We start from the raw sequence: 19549 nt of genomic DNA, 5'->3' as shown, positions 1-19549 counted from the left end.
TCCAACTCTTGATCACGGCTCAGGTCATGATCTCGCATTTTATGAGGTTGAGCCCCACGTTGGGCTCTGCACTTGCCGGTATGGAGCCTGCTTGGGACGCTCTCTCTCCCTCTCTCTGCCTCTTCCCCGCTTGCTCTCTCGCTCTCAAAATAAATAAACTTTTTAAAAAATTAAATAATAAACAAAATGCATGTTTTCACATGGGTAAATATTAGGTCATTGTCCCTTTGCCTGCAGCAGAAGCATATCCATTTCTGTGCAAACCTGAAAAGAGTTGGCTGTAGATCTCCTGTCTGAAATGCCTTTAAAGGCTTTCAGCTTATAAGTCTATTTACAATTTGCTGGTAAGACTATTTTTGCAAACAGTCCTATAAGACAGATGAGGAAAAGCTTTTGCCTCTTTTACTGAAATCTCTCCAAATCATCTAACTCCTTTAATATACTCTCCCCTGCTCCCTTAGCACTTTGTACTTGTCCATATTACATGTCGCATTTACCACCAGGCCATGCCCTAATTAGCTGTGGGTTACATCTCCATGCTAAAACACGGCACTGCTTGAGGGCCAGCTCTATATTTTCTCTTAGCTCTTGGCCATGTTGGGAGATCCTCAGAAATGAAGAGTCCAGCTCTAGGACCTCTCATTCCCAACCCTTTACTTAGAGAGGTTTTGAGGTCATTTTTACGGAGAATGAGCCTCGGGAAAAGATCTTTCAGGAATACTCGTGTATTTCCATCACTTCCAGGACCACACACATAAATAAAATTTGTATTCTACTGTAGGTTTCCTCCTTGGCTGTGATATCTACACTAGGTTTGGTTTCTGTGGCCCTCCTATAAATTGTTAGTTACTATGGAAATGTGAAGACTATAGACCAGGCTCTGTCATGACCAGCTGTAGCTTTAGGTCAGTTTTTTGGACTGCTTTCAGGATTTGTTTGGTTTCAGAAGAAAACAGTTGTGGAATGGATTCTTTTTTTTTTTTTTTTATGTTTATTTATTTTTGAGAGAGAGACAAAGTGCGAATAGGGGAGGGGCAGAGAGAGAGGGAGACACAGAATCCAAAGCAGGCTCCAGACTCTGAGCCGTCAGCACAGAGCCCAACGTGGGGCTCGAACCCATGAACCATGAGATCACAACCTGAGTCAAAAGTCTGACCAACCCACTGAGCCACCCAGGCACCCCCGGAATGGATTCTGTGTGTGCATTAACAAGGCATAATAGCCCCTGGTTACCTATTGTCATTTTTAGTGTTGGTAGTAAGTGTCAAACCAAAAAAGGATATTTAAATAAAGGGCATTGCCTCATCCTACTTTGAGTTCAAGGTGCTGGGAAGCTCTGCATTTGTAATGGGAAGCTATTACTAACTACCCTGGAAATGAGGTCTTGAATGAGCCATAACCACACCTTGTGTTTTATCCATTGTCTCCCTCTGGGGAGCTGAACACTTTATAAACATTAACTCTTTTACCCTCTGGGCACCTCCACTTAAAAGGTAAATAAGACTGAAGGCTCTTTCTTCTCCAATATAGATGAGGCGGCATCAGCCCAGTGAGGGAAATGACTTGATCTGAGGCGGGGGAGGCGTTCATGGCCTGAGGTGTTTGGAGTCCCAGCAGTGGACCCTGACGCGTGGTAGCCGCTGACACACCCCCAGGAGACGCAGCGCTGCGTGGTTCCCCTCTCTGCTTCTCAGGCGGGTGGGGGTTGGGCCTTTGTCTCACGTGGAATGTGAAATGCTGCAGGGACACGCAATTGTTCTTCAGCGCTTTGTGCTCCTTTATAAGAAAGAAGAAATCGATACGCATTTTCTCCTGCACGTACTTGGCAGCACACTGCCTCCTCGCCTACCTCTCCTACCTCTCTGTCCTGCAGGGGAGGCGCAGCCGTGCCTCACAACAGACTCTGCCGGCTTCCAGGCACAGAGGGGCACACAACTCCGTTTGCACTTAGCAAGTAGGCTTTCTAAAACTAGCCTTCTAACTGGGATCGGTCGTCAGACTGCTGAGTTCAGTGACTGGTTGGTGAACGAAGCAGGGCGCGATGGCCCTGTTGCAGACATCTGGAGGCCACGGGATCCTGGTCACTACTCCTGGGGAAAGTTAGGTGGCAGGTGTCTTGGACAAACCTTTTTTCCGGGGTGCCTGGGTGACTCAGTTGGTTAAGCGTCTGATTTCAGCCGAGGTCATGATCTCACAGTTTGGTTTGTGAGTTCGAGCCCCGCATCAGGCTCTGTGCTGACAGCTCGGAGCCTGGAGCCTCCTTTGGATTCTGTGTCTCCCATTCTCTCTCTCTCTGCCCCTACCTGCTTGCGCACACTCTCTCTCTCACTCATAAATAAATAAACAATAAAAACGCCTTTTTCCAAATTTCTGATTTACAGAAAAGAGGAAGAAGTACTTTGAAGGATACTATTAAGAGCCAAAATAGACTGACAGTTGGAGGGCATCAATTTGTATTCTATCAATTAATATAAGTAAACTGCCCAAGCCAGAGCTCTGTCTCAGGGCATATTCTATTTTTGAATCAGAAAATGTGGTATTGGGGTGTCTGGGTGGTCCAGTCGGTTAAGTTCCCAATGCTTGATTTCATCTCAGGTCGTGATGGAGCCCCACATCGAGCTCTGTGCTGACAGCACAGAGCCTGCTTGGGGTTCTCATTCTCTCTCTCTCTCTCTCTCTCTCCCTCCCTCCCTCCCTCCCTCCCCCTCTCCCTCTCCCTCTCTTCCCCTCCCCTCCCTCTCTCCCCCCCACTTGTGTGCTGGCTCTCAAAATAAGCATTTTTTTTAAAAGAAAATATTTATTAAAAAAAAGAAAGAAAATGTGGTATCGATACCTGTAATTTTGTAGCTTCCTGCCATTAAGCAGTTAAGTGTGGGCCTTGAATGATAGAGAATTTGCTGCCCTTATTAACAAATGGCAGTTTAGGTGACAGCAAGCCTAGCCTGCGGGGCCAGGGCATGCAATGCCCGTCTAGGTGAGGGTGCCAGAGCCACGGCCATGGGTGTCCTGCCCACCGGAGATTGTTAGTGCTGAGAGCGTGGATGAGATTGCCGGGGGAGAGTGGGAGAGGGAAGAGAGGAGAGCCAAGAATAGAAGCGAGGAAAAGGTCTACACCCCTGGCCAGGAGGAAGATGAAAAGACAAAGAGGGAGGAGGAGCAGGGGAGAGCACAAGATCCTTGCACCCCAGGGAGGAGAGTGTCAGGACTTGCCCCGAGGGCCCAGAGTACCTCACACCACCAGGTGCCTGGTGTTTGTGGGCTCGGTGCTCACTGCTTTTGTTTGGAATGGTGCTGGTTTTTTTAGTCAAATACGTCCTCCAGCTGATTACCAGAAGCAATAGAATGCCTTGCTGAAACTCTGTGGGTTGCCAGTAAATACCTTCACTAATTTCCATGTGTTTTGACCCCCAAAAGTAGGAGTTAAACTGGAGCTGAGAGATGCGGCACACGCTGCCCCCCAGGCCCCGGGTCGCTGGGCAGCAGCCTTGATAGGGACACAAATGTAACTCGCGTGTCAGTCTCCTCTTCAGTGCGGTTGGAGGAAGTGATTCACGTCTAAGCAGTGAAGCATCCCCTGGCTTTTAACAGGAGCTGTTAGAGGGGCTGCTGTTTGAACAAGGAGCTTCATCTTCCTGAAGCCAGCAGTCACAAAACCGTAAACACAACACTGGCCAACTCTATTGCCGGGATCGTGGTGGCTTGACGTTAATATTAAACATCTCCAGCAAGGCAGAGAGCTCTGCAGCCCAGCTACAGAATAAAAATAAATAAAAATAAAGAGAAAACCCTGCTAAAAGCAGTGAGATGATTTGTCGTCTTTCCTTAGCGAGGCCATTTGTCTTCTCTCGCATCAAATCTGTTATAAAACAGTCAAACTGTGAAAGTGGAAATCATCCCAGGAATATGGAATATTAATGCACAGGAAAGGAGGCAACATCCCTTTTGTCTAGAGTGCCACTGTCCCCACCCCACCCCCATCTCCACCACCCTTATTTTTTGCCAGTCCACCAAGGTAAATTATTTTTCTTTAAAAGAATTTGAAAGACTCAAAGCTAGCGGTAGGAATGACAGAAGTTTCAAGTATTTTTCTTCCTTTGTTCGAGTGGAGTGAGTGTAGCCGACTTGGGAACCAGAACAGAGCACAAGTGAGGAAACCGGGACAGATTCCACCCCTTGTTCGTCTCGTCTCCCTGGCCCTCTGCCCTCGCCTTCCTTTCCCCAGCCTTTCAGTTCCTTTGTTTGGGCCCTCAACCTGCTTCCTTGAACATTTATAAATCTCGAGTCTGTCTGATCTTTAGGAGACAGGCCAGAGGCCACATGTCACCATCTGTAATTTAAAGCTGCAGGGCTAAAAGCATTTGCAGAGGTTTGAAGGATCTAGTTCTGACCTGACCAAAAGAGCGAATTGGAACAGACCTTCTAGAGTCTCCTTCAAGCCCAGGGAGGATGGTGATGAGAGCAGACACACTAGGTAATTTATGGGCGCAGTTTGCCGCGAGCCACACCACTGGCCGAGTCCTTAGAACCACGTCGTGTACTGCCACCTCGTGGCGGATTTGGGTGGCTGCGGTTCAGCCCGCGGCTGCTTAGAGACTTGCCTGGTCTCCAGATTTAGGTAATTAGTGATGGATGTGGGCCTCCTCGGAGTCCTCTCTGGTACTTTGCTAACTTGATCCTCTTAAGAAATAAGTCCTAGGTAAGAGAAGGCTGCTTTCTTTTCTTTTAACTTCATTTCGTGTGTGTGTGTGTGTGTGTGTGTGTGTGTGTGTGTGTGTGTGTGTGTGTGTTGGGTTTTGGTATGGAATTGTGATGAGATTTCAGGAAAGGAGCCTGTGAACCACTTTTTGTTGCTGGGGGATGTTGGGAGGAGAGTAGGGGAGAGAGTTAAGGGCTGACCTTTGGGCTATATTCAGGATCCAAATTTTCTGTCGTGATTTCTGTCTGTTGTCCTGACTAACTGACACTGCCTCCTTATAAGGGCTGCGTGTGTGTCTTCACTTGGATTGCGTCCCTAACAGTCCAGTCTCAGAGACCCGTTCCAGCATGTGTCTGCCTCGGATGCCATTCCTGTGACATGCTGGGGTTCACCCTCTGCCACAGCCCCCAAGGAGCACAGGGCAATTGCTTGCCGTTTGGATCAATATATTTCCCCTGTTAGGCCACAGAAACATTTCTCAAGTGACTTTCTCTCACTCGTAAAGTCACTGATATGGATGAAATGGATTTGGGTCAGAAGAAGCAGAAGGAAAAAGATTAAAGGAAGGTACTATTTTGTGTCTTACGTTTTGGGGAGCAGATCACAAAGCATTCAGAGGGGCAGGAGGACCGCTTTGTTTGGTGTCATTGATTGGGGCCAAGGAATAATTGGCAAGATATCTTGTTCAGTCGATATTTGGAAGAGAGTGGAAGCTCCATGAAGGCAGGGGAAGTGTGAGAACAGAGGAGGGAATAGAGTCGCCTGTTCTGCCCACTTTGGATTAACTAGGCTGCACCAGGCGCATCAGGATTAGCTCAGAGGATCTGAGGGCCTTACTGTCGAGAGAACTCCAGATTTCATCACAGCAGGAATGAACTGTTTCTTTTCACCCAGCAAAGAACAGATTTAGTTAGGAGAAGCCGTCAAATAATTGAAATGCTGCCACAGGGAAGGGCAGTCAGCTCTGTTTTCTCTCTTGGCTCCGGAGGGCCAGGGGCCCATGGGTGGCAGTCACAGAATGGCAGAATTGGGTTCAGTGTGAGGAAGAACGTTCATACGTCTCTCCCAGTGGAGCAGGTCCGTCTAACTAGACACATTTACTGGGTCCATTCGCCTTCCCAACTCAGCTTCCGCTGTGTCATTCACAGCCTCCTTATTCCTACAAAGTCTAATGAAGCTCACGTAGGCATCCGGATAGGTGTGAGGCGCATATCATACGTTTGTGTTGTGTTTTGAGGCAGGGACCTCCTCTAACCGTGTTCATGAGCTTCCACAGCACGAGTAAGTACATTATTTTCAGAACACAAATGTGAAAAAAGGCAGGCTTCAGTTACATCGCCAATGATTTTCCCTGCTGGCCAGTGTGAATTTCTGTTCCGGCTGTTCCTACACTGACCCCTAAGGATTCGGATTTGATCAGGATTCTGCTGGTTGGAACCCTTAGTCTCTCTTTCCCTTTGTGTGTTTCATCATGTTTTTATTCTTAAATGGCTACCTAAGGGCTTGAGTGAAGTGGCAGCAAATGCTAGACCACTTTTGTGTGCAGCACAAGGTCCTCAGGGTGCAGAGAGAGGGAGAGGCTGGAAAGGAGGAGGGGCCAGGACGCATTCTGGGATGCGTCTTGTGTATTTGGGAAGACACTACCCCCCCCCCCCCGCCCCAGCCACAAAGCAACAAATGAACAATTTCAAATTAATCAAGGGCAAATTATGTGTATAATGTTAATCAGGAAAGCAGCGATACTGTCTCCGCTGGCACATTTGGAAGCCTGGCTTCCAGCTCCTGCCTGTAATACTTGCTCGGGGAACACGATGTACTTTGGGGACTGTGCAGGCTCCTTCAGGGAGCAGTGGCATTGCTGCTTTCTCAGTGCCTGCCTCTGGCCACGGGGACAGAGGAGGTTCTTGACAGCTTTGGGGTTTCCGGGCCACAGGAGGAGGAGTGCGGTGTTCTGGAGCACAGCCAGTACAATTGTTTCCGTATCCCAGTGCTGCAAGCTACTGACCTAGCAAATTGAAAGCCCCACACAGATCATGTGCAGGTTTAACGTGTCTCTTCGTGCCGATTGCCCGAACAACAGCATGAAAGGCTCCGGTTTGTGTTGCGGTGGGAGGTGCACACGAGGAACCGAGGGGAGCACACTGAGGTGCACACACTTGGGGCTGCAGTCTTCTGTACACACGCTGCCCCCCACTTCACCTCGGGCCGCCACGAGGCTTGCCCACCACCCGAGTGACCGTGCTGCACGGATCGCTCAGCTGTGGTACTTTGAGTGTCTTCAGGAGAATCCTGTAATAAATAAACCTAATCCTGATACACACACACACACACACACACACACATTCTGTCTTTATGGAAAATGGCTGCTAATCCATGATCATTTTTTTTCCAGAAACAGGTTTTATGATAATATAGTAAAAATATTAAATTAGAAAATGCCTCACTAAGGGTTATAAAACCTTACTACACTAGAGATAGGTAATTATCCCCTCTACAGCCTAAATGACAGTTTAAAAGAAATAAAAATGTTAGTGCTCATTACTTGCTTTTGTAGGTTGCAATAAAGGGTAAGTTAAATTTTAATTCAAGGAAGAGCCCCTGCTATCGACCTTCTACCTTAGGTCCAAGTCTTGTTAATTACTCCGTGGGTTATTCTCCTGCATGACACGAACATTAATACATTTTCCACAGTGGACGTTCCCAATGGCCACTGAGGCTGGGAGTGTGGGGGGAAGGGAACAAAGAGGGGAAGGCGGTGCAGCTCAGTGATTCAAATCTTGATTCTTGAAGTGATAGGGAGCAGGAATTACGTGGGTTTTTTTTTTTTTAAACCAAGTTCATTATGCATAGCCTTAAGGGGACCTCAAGTATTAAACTATACATTTACCCTAGAGAATCAGATGAAGACAAGGTTAACCTGAAGGATTGATAGTTTAGCTTCTCTGCATGGCTAAATCCTGGTTAGGAAAGATGCTGCAGGGAAAAATGTTCCATGCAGCAGAAGGCAGTCTGACCCTCTGTCCCATGGTGCCTTTTTATTACCTAGTTTTATTTTTAGTTTTGTTTTCCTTGGGATGGGGAAAGGGGATGTGGACATGTTCCTTTTCAGATGCTTTTATCTTCCCCCCCCGCACTGGCACCACATCACACGCCTGTCTGGGTTTGGGAGAAGTATGCAGTGCTCCCCCGCCCCTGAGTCTTCACACTGGGGTGCGCAGAGACTCCCCAAGGGGAAAGTAGACGCGCATTTTTTGAGAGTCGATTTCCAGATGTGTGCTCTTTCCCGAAGTGGGGCTGCTTAGGAATGCACCTGAGCAGGGGCTGTGGGTCTCCCTCACCTGACACACAGCCCGCCCGAGCCCCTCCTCTCTGAGGCGGAGGCTTTCTGCCCACTCCAGGCCCCCTAGCAAGAGCATGGCTCCGTACTGGTGTGGGATGGAGAACGGAGGGCACTGGGCCTGGGTAACCAGTCCCTGTGGGTCAGATGGTCCCAGATCTTTATTTTCAACAAAATTGCAAGAGAACCTAATTGAGCTGTCAGCTCGAAGATCATTAAAACCAGTTTTTGGTGGTAGATCACTATGTGCTTTGGGGGGGCATGTAATTCAGAAGAAATTGAAAGAATTGGGTGACCTTGCCGTAACGAAACTCTCTGATGCCCATCTACTTGTTCACGTGACTTTTCTCCTTACTTGTGTCTGCAAAAACCAACAAGCAGGGATAGACTGGATGCTGAGCACTCTTTCATTCTGGCACTAAGTGCTGTTCACCACGGGTACATGAAAAGCCTCATCCATATCATGAAGGCATGCAGTTCCAGTAACATTTTATATATTTACGTGTATTAAATGTTCACCAAAATTATGTTTTATTATACCATGGTATATGTCGATTTTATCATAATAATTATGTAATAATAACACAATCCAGAAGTACTTTTTAATTACCTAGAGCCTTATGGTGTCAAGAAATTAAAACGTTTTCATTTCAGGGGCCACCCAGGTGGCTCAGTCGGTTAAGCGTCCGACTTCGGCTCAGGTCATGATCTCACGGTTCGTGCTTTCGAGACCTGTGTCAGGTTCTGTGCTGACAGCTCGGAGCCTGGAGCCTGCTTCGGGTTCTGTGTCTCCCTCTCTCTCTGCCCCTCCCCTGCTTGTGCTCTGTCTCTCGCTGTCTCTCAAAAAATGAATAAACATTAAAAAAAAATTGTTTAATACTTTCATTTCAACTTCTGAAATTTCAAAATGTGTTTCAATTTACATACTTGTTTTTTGTTGCCAAGAAGTATTTATAGGGTGATCAATAAAAGACTTTCAAGCATAAAACAATTAGGACAAAAATCTGTAGGGAAGAATCAAATGGAAATACGAGTTTAAAAAGGAGAGGATGCTGTAAAATTTCCAAGTTGAAGAGTATGTTTATGTGTTATTTAAATGAATGATGATGAGTATCGAGTCAGTATGGCATATAGTTTCCATTGGGTGCATTACAAAAAAAATGTAAGAGTTTTATTTCAAAAGTTAGTATTCACTATGTTCTGGTAATTATATCCTCTGTAACTATTAAATTTATTGAGAAAAATTTTGTGTCAGCTTACAAAATGTGTGAGGGGGCTGCATGGTTTTGTGAAACTCTGGGGCTCAGAGCGGCCACGGTGTCCAGCCTGGCATGTCCTGCCGCACAGAGCCTCTGCGGGAAAGACGCACTGGGGCCACACTGAGCAGAGCAGTTGGAGCCTGGGGGCTTCTTCCCGGTGGTGCCACGGTGCTGGGGCTGAGAAACAGAGGGCTGGGCAGAGAAGGGAACAGGAAAGTCTGTTCGAGGCCGTCACCGTATTCTTGGTAAGCGATGGTAAGACTGGAATGGCTAGTGGAGGCCTCGAGGGACGGGGGAATCTGAGATGCTTTGAGGGTAGAGACGATCCCTGATTGGTGGCAGGTGATGGGGAAGGCACGGAGCTGCAATTACTAGGAGGTTTTAGATTGGAATAATCCCTTACTCCTAGTCTCTCTCAAACTATTTTGAGATCCCAGACCCCTCAGCTTTCCAAGTTGCTTTGCCACTAACAGCTGCATATGTTTGTCAGCTTTGTCCACTTGAGTGTGAAATGATGTTCTATCAAAACATGGGTTTCTGCATTTCACTCTCTGCTCCCGACATGTGAACCCTGCTGCGGCCAGTAACTGCTGCCTTGGTCCAGGCGCTTCCCTGCGATTGCAGCGCCGAGTGAAAGCATTTGCTGGGCGGTAATGATGGGGTCTGGGGCAGGCGAGCAGGGAGCAGGGAGAGGTGGGAAAGGGTGTGATTGCCAAGGCCTGAATAGCAATCCCTCTTGCCAGCCAGTGCAGCCTTAAAGCCATACTAATCCTTTCTGTCGTGGCCACTCCCCACCCTCCCCCCCCCCCCCCCCCCCCCCGCCGCTTATTGCCATTGAATTTTTTGCGTTGAAATGGCGAGAGAGGCTTGTGCTTATTGGCAAATAGGCCACGGTGCGATACGGGGAAGCATCTTTCATGTGATGGAGCTGGTGATTCGGAAGCCACTGCCTTTGGAAGCGAGGCTGCCTGCCTCTCGTTTGCATCTGGTCAGAAGCGCCCGCCAGCCTTGTGCTCTCCGGCTGGCCAGGCCGAGCAGGCAGGTGTACAAAGCACAGGAACAAAAGAAACAACGGAGCCCCTGGTCAACCTGAGGCCTTTGTAGGCCTCAGAGCTGGCTGGTGGTTCAGGGTGAGGGGGAGATTCCTGTGATAATACTAAAGACCCACGGTTTCCTAAGCCACACACCTCTGCCCACACTATGGTCCCCAGTATGATGGGGTTTGGCTACGTTCTGGGCCACTGGACTTTCTTCTTTCGGATCTTTCCTTTTTTAAAAAAAAAGTTTTAATATGCTATTTTTGTTGCTGGGTTTTCTAACGATCGTACCTCTGTTCCCACCCACAACCACAGCCACCGCAAGATGACTTCAAAAACAGACTCCTAAGTTTTTGTGTTGAAGTCTTACTGAACCCGCACAGCTGTTTGAGGGGTGGTGGTTTGGTGTTTTTTGTTTTGAAAAGCAGATTTGCTGAAGATGGCTCTCCGATTATGAGGCCACTTGTAAAAGCCTGTTTTCTTAGCCACGACAGCTGGCTGTCTTTTTATGGTTCGATCTCGAGAGTGTGAAACAGCAGGCACAGCTTTCTTCTGGGGTCGTTCCCTCACTGGCACAGGACCTCAGCCCTGTGTGCCTGCTGTCCCTCCGTGAGGATTAGTGGCCGGGCCATCACACGGAGTGCAGCCATGGGTCACCTGCCTTAGGCGGGCCGAGTTTCCTCCCTCCGTGGCTCTCCACCCTCCTCAGATCCCGCAGGGAGAACCTGCCCTCTGTCCACAGGGGAAGTGTCCTGGAGCTCCTGTGACCATGGCAGGAGGGACCCCACCCCTTTTTAGATTGCCAGGCCTTGACACGTAGCTTTGGCCAGGTGGCTGGATGTGTGTTGCATTTGATAACAGAAACAGAGGTTGGAAGTGATACTTTATTTTCCAGGGCCCAAGACCCTGGCATACTATCATTTTCTAAATTTCGAAACCCAGCTCTAGAAATAAATTAGCCAATCGAATTATTTATTAGATTGAAAATAGATAAAAGGGGCCAGGGGAGTGGGGAAGAGCCTTGCTTCTATCACCAAACAGCTGCACATGTGATAGTAATTGGAATCTTGTTGCTGGGTCATTTTCATTGTTTTTCAAGTACTTCCAAGTCCAAGAAAATGTATGAAAACTAAATCATATCCCCCTACATCCCATGTCTGATTGAATCCTCCTCGTCGTGCGGCAGTCTCATACATCCTATTAAAATATTCAATCTTGTTTTCTTACTTGAAGAGCCTGTCTGTAAAGGGCAAACTTATAGAAAACCCATTCCCTGGAGACAGGTATCTAGCCACACCGGACTATTTACATATTTTACTATTTGATCGGCGCTTCTAGGTTCTTCCTTCCTTTGTATTTGTGAGTAAGGGCTGTGGGATGCATTTTTAATTACAGGGCTGTGTTTGCAATTGAAGAAACCGATTGGGGCATTTCCCAGCTTCTTAGTTCTTGTTTAACCTTGCAAAGTTAACCAGTTTGTTTTGTTTGTCTTCCAGGACAGAGTTGTATCGATCTCTTTTTGGGCAGCTCCGCCCTCCTGACGAAGGCCAGAGGGACTGACAGTGCCCATCTCTGTCGCTGCGGGCCTGAGGCAGGGCCTCTGAACACCACGGCGCCTTAGCCAGGTCGGCTCCTCGTCGAGCCCCGAGTGGAGGAAGCCATCGGCCAGCAGGGTCGAGCACATTGGGAAGTCCCAGGAAGGGTGCGTGCAGAGCACATGCCTGCTAAGTCCCGGGAAGCCTGGAACCAAATGTCCCATGTCTTCCCTGCCCCAGTCTGCCAAGGACCAGTGCCCCACGCCCTTTCACCATCACAAATAAAGAGTATTGTCACTGCCGCGCTGCCACATGTGATTTCTTAAGCAGCAGAGTAAGTCTGACTCAGGGCTCTAGAGGGGTGATGGTGTTTGTTGGGAGGGTTTTCACTTTTTTTTCTAGTCAGCCTCCTCTCGCAATACGAAACCTCACAGGAGCAATAATTCTGGGCTGAAATGCTGCTTTCGGGGTGGATAACATTTGGTGATTGATCATGGCTCTGAGGAGCAAGGAATCCCCAAAAACCTATGAACTATGCCCACGAGACTTTGTAACATGGAGGTATTTGCTTCTTTGTTGCAAATACAAATCCCTGCCTTCTTTAGTTTTACCCATAAAGATTCTTCCAGAGCCCTTTTCCATTCTCTCCATTCCTAAGTCACTTTATTGAGATCAGCTCTGGTGTAAATCTAGCAGGAGGAAATGATTCACTTGTTTTTCATCCAGAGGTCAAAAGCTGGAAATTAAATCCCCATAAGGGGGATTTATTGGCATGCTGTGGTCAATATGCAATGAAGATTATCTTGCGTAAGTAATGCGTGCGTGCCGGCATCTGCAACTGACCACCTCCCGGCTCCTGGGCCCACATCTTCATGTCGCGCTATGGAGTTGAGAAGAAGCGTGCATTCATTTGTGGTGCGTGAGTGGTCACTGTTGGTAACGTCAGGTTTTGATACTGTTTTGAAATGTCAAAAGCGGGTGACCGATCTCGGTGCCTGGGAATCCCCACGTATCACTGTCGTGGTGTCGGGACCACTAAAGGCTGGGCTCCAAATGAAGTGAGTCCTCATTGGAATCTGCATCACAGTTTAGTATTAACATCAGAGTGTCTGCTGAGCTCAGGATGGGGCAGATTGCGGGGAGGAGGGTTTTTCCATCTCACATTAATTGGACCTTGGTACATGGTGATGTGTTTCTCTTGTCTGCTAGTTACCTCTTGGGCTTGACTGTCAGGGAAATGTTTAATTTTCAGTGTGCCTCTAGTTACCCAAAAGATCAACAGGAATAGAGTTCCCCCACAGTTACTCCCTTCAAAATGATCACTTTTTAAAATAGAGAACATCCAATCCTGTCCCTCTAGCCTGAGGAGTCTGGATCATGCACATTAGAACAGCAATAAATGACCTCTTAACACCGTGCTTCCGGTGAGCCGGTTGCTAACATCCATTTCCTGAAGAGATGGAATCTTTGTCACAGTCACTCTTGACCTGATGAAGGAAAAGATTTAAACAGGTACTCCAAAATATTTGGAACCCAACGTGCTTAATTAAAATGAATTAAAATCAGGAGAGATGAGAAAGAACAGAATTTTCAGTAAAGAGAGGCTTGCATTTTAAAATTCAGAAGACCACCCTCCTTCCAGCCAAGAATAAATTGGAAACTATTTTAATTGACACGGATACTGCAATTCAACTGTTACTAGAAAGACAGATTAGTTGATTGATTTGCATTTTAATAAAACTAATACTTTACATTTTGGTAGCTAATGCTGATTTTCAAATGAGGTGAGAACAGTTATCAAGAGTTTCAATCCAGGGCCCTTTTTCAGTGTTGACTGAAGCATTCCTCCCTTTTGTGTGAAGTTTGCTTATTTTCTTTTTGCCCAGCCGACTACTTCATGCACGACACTCACGAGCCACAGAGCTTAAAGACCTCACTGGAACGGGCGAGGCGGGGAGCTGGTCACAGTGGGGCTCCCCAGCGCCCACTGGCCGCGGCCTGTGGGTGGTGGGCCCCTCCCCTGGGGACAGAGGATAGAAGGCTGGTTTCTTGTCTGAGATGATTTTACATTAACAACTAATTACAGAAAAAGCGAAGGGAAAAATAAGTCTTGGCTGTAACCCTACCACCCAGAAATAGCCACTTCTCATTACTCACCAAGTGGTGCTTCAGAGCCATCTTGCCTGTACAGGGGCCATGATGTGGAGTAACCTAGTCTCTTCTCCCAGGGGCAGCTGGGGTGGAAGACTTGGTTTTTACTTCAGACTACTTGAAATTTTCTACTCACCTTTTAAAAACAAGGAAAACAAAACACCCAGGCATGCGGCCATACCCCTGCCCCATCCACATAACTCACATACACCACCAGTGTTCTGCATTTTAATATTCATGGTACAGTAAGAGAGGGGCGCCCGGCTGAGTAGGTGGAGGATGCGACTCTTGATCTCAGGGTCGTGAGTTCAAGCCCCTTGTTGGGTATAGAAATTTCTTAAAAATAAGATCTTTAGGGATGCCTGGATGGCTCAGTCGGTTAAGGGTCCAACTTTGGCTCTGGTCATGATCTCACGGTTTGTGGGTTCGAGCCCGACATCGGGCTCTGTGCTGACAACTTGGAGGCTGGAGCCTGCTTTGATTCCCTGTCTCCCTCTCTGCCTCTCCCCTGCTTGCTTGCTTTCTCTCTCAAAAATAAATATTTTAGCGGTACCAGGGTAGCTCAGTCGGTTAAGCGGCCGACTGCAGCTCAGGGCATGATCTCGCGGTCCGTGAGTTCGAGCCCCGTGTCAGGCTCTGTGCTGACAGCTCGGAGCCTGGAGCCTGCTTCAGATTCTGTGTCTCCCTCTCTCTCTGCCCCTCCCCCATTTGTGCTCTGTCTGTCTCTGCCTTTCAAAAATGAAGAAATGCTTTAAAAAAAAAACACTTTAAAAAAATAAATATTTTAAATAAATAAATAAATAAATGGAATCTTCAAAAAATAGTACAGGTTTTACAGATATATATATATATATATATATCTGTATATATATATATATATATATATATATATATATATACAGATAGATACAGATATATATATATTTACAGATATATTTCCATGTTTTTACAGATATCATTTAAGTAATTTGCTAACTAATAATCCCATTTTAGGCTTGTATCTTCAGCACTTAGCCAAATCCCCCATAATTGAACATTTATTAATAACTATTTACTATAATGAATAATGTTACTGGACAGTGTACAAAAACTTTTTTATTGTCTCTCAAAATAATTTTTTTCTTCGCATATATTTTTAGGAGTCTTTCCCTTGGGAAAGAGTCCAACTATTTTGAAGGCTCTTGGTTCGTATTTGCACCCTCACTCCTCACTTGCCTTAGGCTGGACCATTTCACAATAAAGGGTGTGGACGGGAAAATAGGAGACCGGCCCAGGAATCTTGGTTTATTTCCTGCTCCTCAGAGAACCCTTCAAATCGGCATCCTCCTCTGGGAGGATTAAAGAGCTGCTGCCTTCAATGTGCTTGGAGATGCTCCAATGAAAGATGGCAGATAAATAGTGACACCATCATGTCCCTCCTCGGCCCCCGTATCTTTTTTTTTCCTCTCATGCTTATGGTATGAACAGCTAGTTGTGATGTTTTCAGAATTTTTTTTAAATATAATTTATTGTCAAAGTGGCTAATATACCATGTGTAAAGTGTGCTCTCGGTTTGGGGGTAGATTCCCGTGGTTCATCACTTACATACAACACCTAGTGCTCATCCCACTCTAAATCTTTTTTTCTGCTGCTAGATCGCTTGCCAGTTGCTCTCCACTCTCCCCTCCAGTTTTCAGGCTCTTGCTGCTTTCACAGCTCTCATCCTGGGGATCCCTCAGATGGGTTTCCCTTGCCTCGTGTGGGTGTGCATTCCTCCCGGCTTCTCCGTACAACCTTTAGTGTGTAGCCATTCTCTCCAGGGGTCGCCATCCAAGACCTCTGGTTGGGCATCATTCAGGAACCCTGAGACCCAACAACACTGAAGGAAGTCAGCTCCAAGCAGTTCGGCGCCAGACTCTGCCATCCCCAGCTTGGAAGAAGCTTCCTTTTAGAGGTCGAGTTCCTTGGTCCCTGTGTACATTGCAAAGACCTCTCTAAGATTACTGCCTCTTTACCCCTTACCGTTTCATCCAGAGGGAGCTGAGTTCGAGGCACAGAATGAGTCCAAATGTGATGTTTGTCATAAACCTTGGAACCACTCCCCAGGACACAGCAGCCACTGTATATGGAATGTGGTGATGCCAAGATCCATGTCTCCCTGGGCCAGACTCACAAATGAGGCAGTCACCTGTCTCAACAAAACTTTGCAGACAGGCAAAGGATGCCCCAGAGAAGCCCAAGGCAGTGGATGCAGAAGCGTGAGTGTTTCACTCCAGGGCGGCCCCCTGCCCCTCTGCCGACACCCTGATAGTGTTGCCCTGTGTGTACTTGTGTTTAATAAAGGCAAACACAAGCAGCGAGGCTTGTCTCAAGCGAATGAACCTTGTTTTCTGCATCTGAGTCTGTGCTTATACTTTTTAAAGTTATGTCTGTGCTTGTGTAGTGGGGGAAGTTGTGTTAGGAATTAAGCTTGGTCATTTTTTTTTTTTTTTAAGTTATCTACTTCATTTTCTTTCCGTCTTTCTTTACTTTCTCTTCCTTCATAACATCTCAAAAATAGTTGTCAGCCACTTGGTAAGTGCATTATCTCCCCTAAGTCCAGGGGATCCATATCACCCCGCTGATTTGCACATGTTCAGTTGGTGCAGCAGCTCTAGTGATGAAGTCCTGGTCACCTGCTCCTGGCCTGGGCGGGAGGGGACAGTACACGGCGGAGGGAGTGTGCTTGTCCAATTTTGCTTTCTCTTGGACACACGTAGATTGCCTTTGCCGCGTCTTTCTTGCCCATTGAGTGGGGTCTGCCGATAGGGTACTGGTGCAGCCACATTTATATTCCTGACAAGTCTGCTTCATTTATCTCCCCGGGTTCAGGGTTCTCAGTTCATTTGTCGAGGTCAAGGACACTGAATTCTCAGGAAAGAAAATTTAAGAGTGTTAAAAAAACAAAACAAAACAAAAAAACCACCCACCACCACCACCAATCTCGCCGCACTGATAGGGTGGAAAGAAAAATATAAGGTCCCCCAGGAGGCACTGTGACAGTAACACATAAAGGTCCCTGCCCCCCCTCTTCCCACCCCACCTTCCCCTTTATGGGCGGATTGGAAATGATGAGCTCCGTGCACTCCAGCCACCAGGCTCCCGGCTCATGGCTGGCTGTCTCCTCTGCTCTGCACCCCAAGGTAGGGGGTGCTGGCTTTCTTCAGGGCTGTGTTACTCGGCTCTGGCAGAGACCTGGGGACACAGACTTAGTCTGGGAATGGGTTTATGTAGAGTTTGGAGTAAAGGACAGATATGAATGAAAGGTGGAGCAGAAAGAATCCTGGACTAGAAATGAAACCGGCTAGGGTTTGACCTTGAGGAAGTCGTTTGACCTCTGGGCCTCAGGCTCCTACTTAGTAAGACGAAGGTCAGCTGAACACTTCTAAGACAGCTGTGCCTAAGTAAAGGCAGCTTCAAAGACTGGGGTTTATTTAGCGCAGGCGCAGGAATGTTGTTGGTGTCCGTTTATTCAGATGTCATTGACCGCCTGCTGTGTGCCAGGCCCTGGTGGAGGCTGAGCAAAGGGCTGTTTGGGCAGGTGACCCAGCCACGAGGTGCATGTTCATTCCCCTCTGCTATAGATTCCGCGTGCTCCAACTCGGGTCTGATGAAACCCCTTACAGGCTGGAGGGCACTCCTGGGAGGCCAGGCTCCCAGCCCCTTTCCAGGCGTGGTGTTACTTTCCTAGTTTCTGGTTCTCCCGGGTGAGACAGGCAGGAAGGCAGCAGATTGCGGCTGGTGGGCACTGACTCCTGGGGCTCTGCCGCTGGCCTCAGAGTCCTGCCTGCGGAAGGCCAGGCGCGTCAGCAGGCAGGTGTGGCTGATACGGAGCCCAGAGCTGTTGGGCTCTGAGGTCTGCCCATCCACAGTGGTCCCTTCCACTCCCCTGTGGGGAGTCCAGGAAAAGCCTCTTCTAACCCTAGCAGTGTCCAGAACATCTACACCAGTGCTGTCCAATAGAACTTTCTGGGATGTTGGGAATATGATCTTACCATTCTGTGCTATTTCATACACTAGTCACCAGCCACATGTGGCTTTGGGCACTTGCAGTGTGGCTAATGGATAGCTCGGGTCTAGACAAATACTTCCCAACCGTTTGCAAGTCACAGCCAACACCAAAATTGGAAATGGAGTGAGCGGTCAACCGACGGGGCAGCGAGCGCTCCAGCACGCCCAGGGCTGAGGCGCACAGTGTCTTCCCACGCCAGGTATGTGCACAGGCTGCCAGAAGGCCCTGCTGTAGACTTTGGGGTGACTGGGATGTGAGCCGGGGTACAAAGAGGGGGTGGGGAGGCAGTGGTTTCCTGCCTGGGTGCCCAGAGTGGCCAGAGGGGGTGACCGGGAGGCTAACCAGCCCCACTCCTCCTTCCTGAGGGATCAGGCCAGGAACTGACTCCCTGGGGCCTTCAACTTATTTTCTGGTTTGACTCTTGTGTCCTTTAAAGTTGTAGCATGCTGCACTTGGTTTTAAGAGCTAAATGTAAGGCTAATACGGAACACTTTAAATGTGATAACTCAGAGTTCACATTGTTCGAAGAGATAAGCAGTAAGGAGCAGGTGCTTTTGAATTTACTTATCAGCGTTTTGGCAGGCTCCTCTCGGGCCTCACCCCCCACCTGGGTGCTGTGATGTTCTCTGAGGATCTTGGGAACGGAGGCTTCCCCAGGCCCAGGGGCCACCGTTTCATGTGCTGACCTTGCTGGTAAGGTCAGGCCTTTGTTCCCGGCGGGGGTGCGCAGCCCAGGTGTGTGCAGTGGGAGAGGAGTCCCTGCCACCCCCATGGCCGGTGCCTCAAGCCTTTGGAGCCCCGCGGAAGGGGTGCATTTTAAAAGTTACATCCTGATCTTCCTGAAGGAGGGTAAGAGGGGACAAAAGGAAGCCCTAGTTCTTCGTTATATAATTAAATGGAGATTTTCCTTCCTGAATGAGCAAAAAGAGGCCAAGGACAGCCTAATTGAAACCTCAAGATTGCTTCTCCAACAGTGGCCTGAGCAAGTGGGCCAAGGTAGATTGTCACCTCTGGCTGGCGGGGGCCTGAGCCAGCAGGTCCCTGGTCCCTGGTATGCCCTGACTGCCCCCCATGGGAGGAGATGGCCTGTTTGGCCTGGGAGCCTCCTCTTTGCATCCTGTTAGGAGGGGCCCCGGGTTCCCTGGCCCACACAGGAGAGCCCATGCCGGAGCTGGCTCCATCCCTGGACCTCCTGACGTCCTGGTGGGTCTCCTGCTCCCGGCAAGACCCTTAGAACTGGTCTCAAAGGCCATCGACAGTGTATACCTCTCTCTAGCCAGGCTTGCTCTTCTGAAGGTATTCCTTTCCATGTAAGTGATGGTAAAAAATAAAATAGTGATGCTTTATTAATCGCAGAGATGGCTGCTAATTAGAACCTAGGCGTGTGTTCTACCTGTTTATACACTTGTTCCAGAGTGGAAGGACTTTCTCCTCTCTCCTTCCCTCTCCCCCACCCCCAGATGAGAATTTCAACTTTAAGACAAACAACTTCATTTACAAGTGT

At 48.1% G+C, this 19549-nt stretch overlaps 1 protein-coding gene across 5 annotated transcripts in view; it reads left to right on the top strand.

Annotated features, from left to right (window-relative positions):
* Nucleotides 1–12165, top strand: part of AATF (apoptosis antagonizing transcription factor) — a 104202-nt gene extending 92037 nt beyond the window's left edge. For 2 of the 5 annotated variants that reach the window (XR_013552034.2, XM_078437420.2), the window contains one exon: nt 11826–12165. Coding sequence is in view for 3 of the 5 variants with exons in the window: in XM_078437420.2 (XP_078293546.2) it covers nt 11826–11889 (64 nt within the window). In the remaining 2 variants the exon portion in view is untranslated. Of the gene's footprint in view, nt 1–3417; nt 3551–3588; nt 3807–11825 lie in introns of those variants that run through there. The other 3 variants (XR_013552035.2, XM_078437421.2, XM_078437422.2) reach the window with 3 other exon arrangements.
* Nucleotides 12166–19549: the final 7384 nt, after the last annotated feature.

The sequence above is a fragment of the Panthera onca genome, chromosome E1, assembly GCF_046562875.1.
Source record: "Panthera onca isolate mPanOnc1 chromosome E1, mPanOnc1 haplotype 2, whole genome shotgun sequence".
Classification (NCBI taxonomy): Eukaryota; Metazoa; Chordata; class Mammalia; order Carnivora; family Felidae; genus Panthera; species Panthera onca.
The sequence above is the reverse complement of the archived record's forward strand: the minus strand, read 5'-3'. Positions and strand labels throughout refer to the sequence as shown.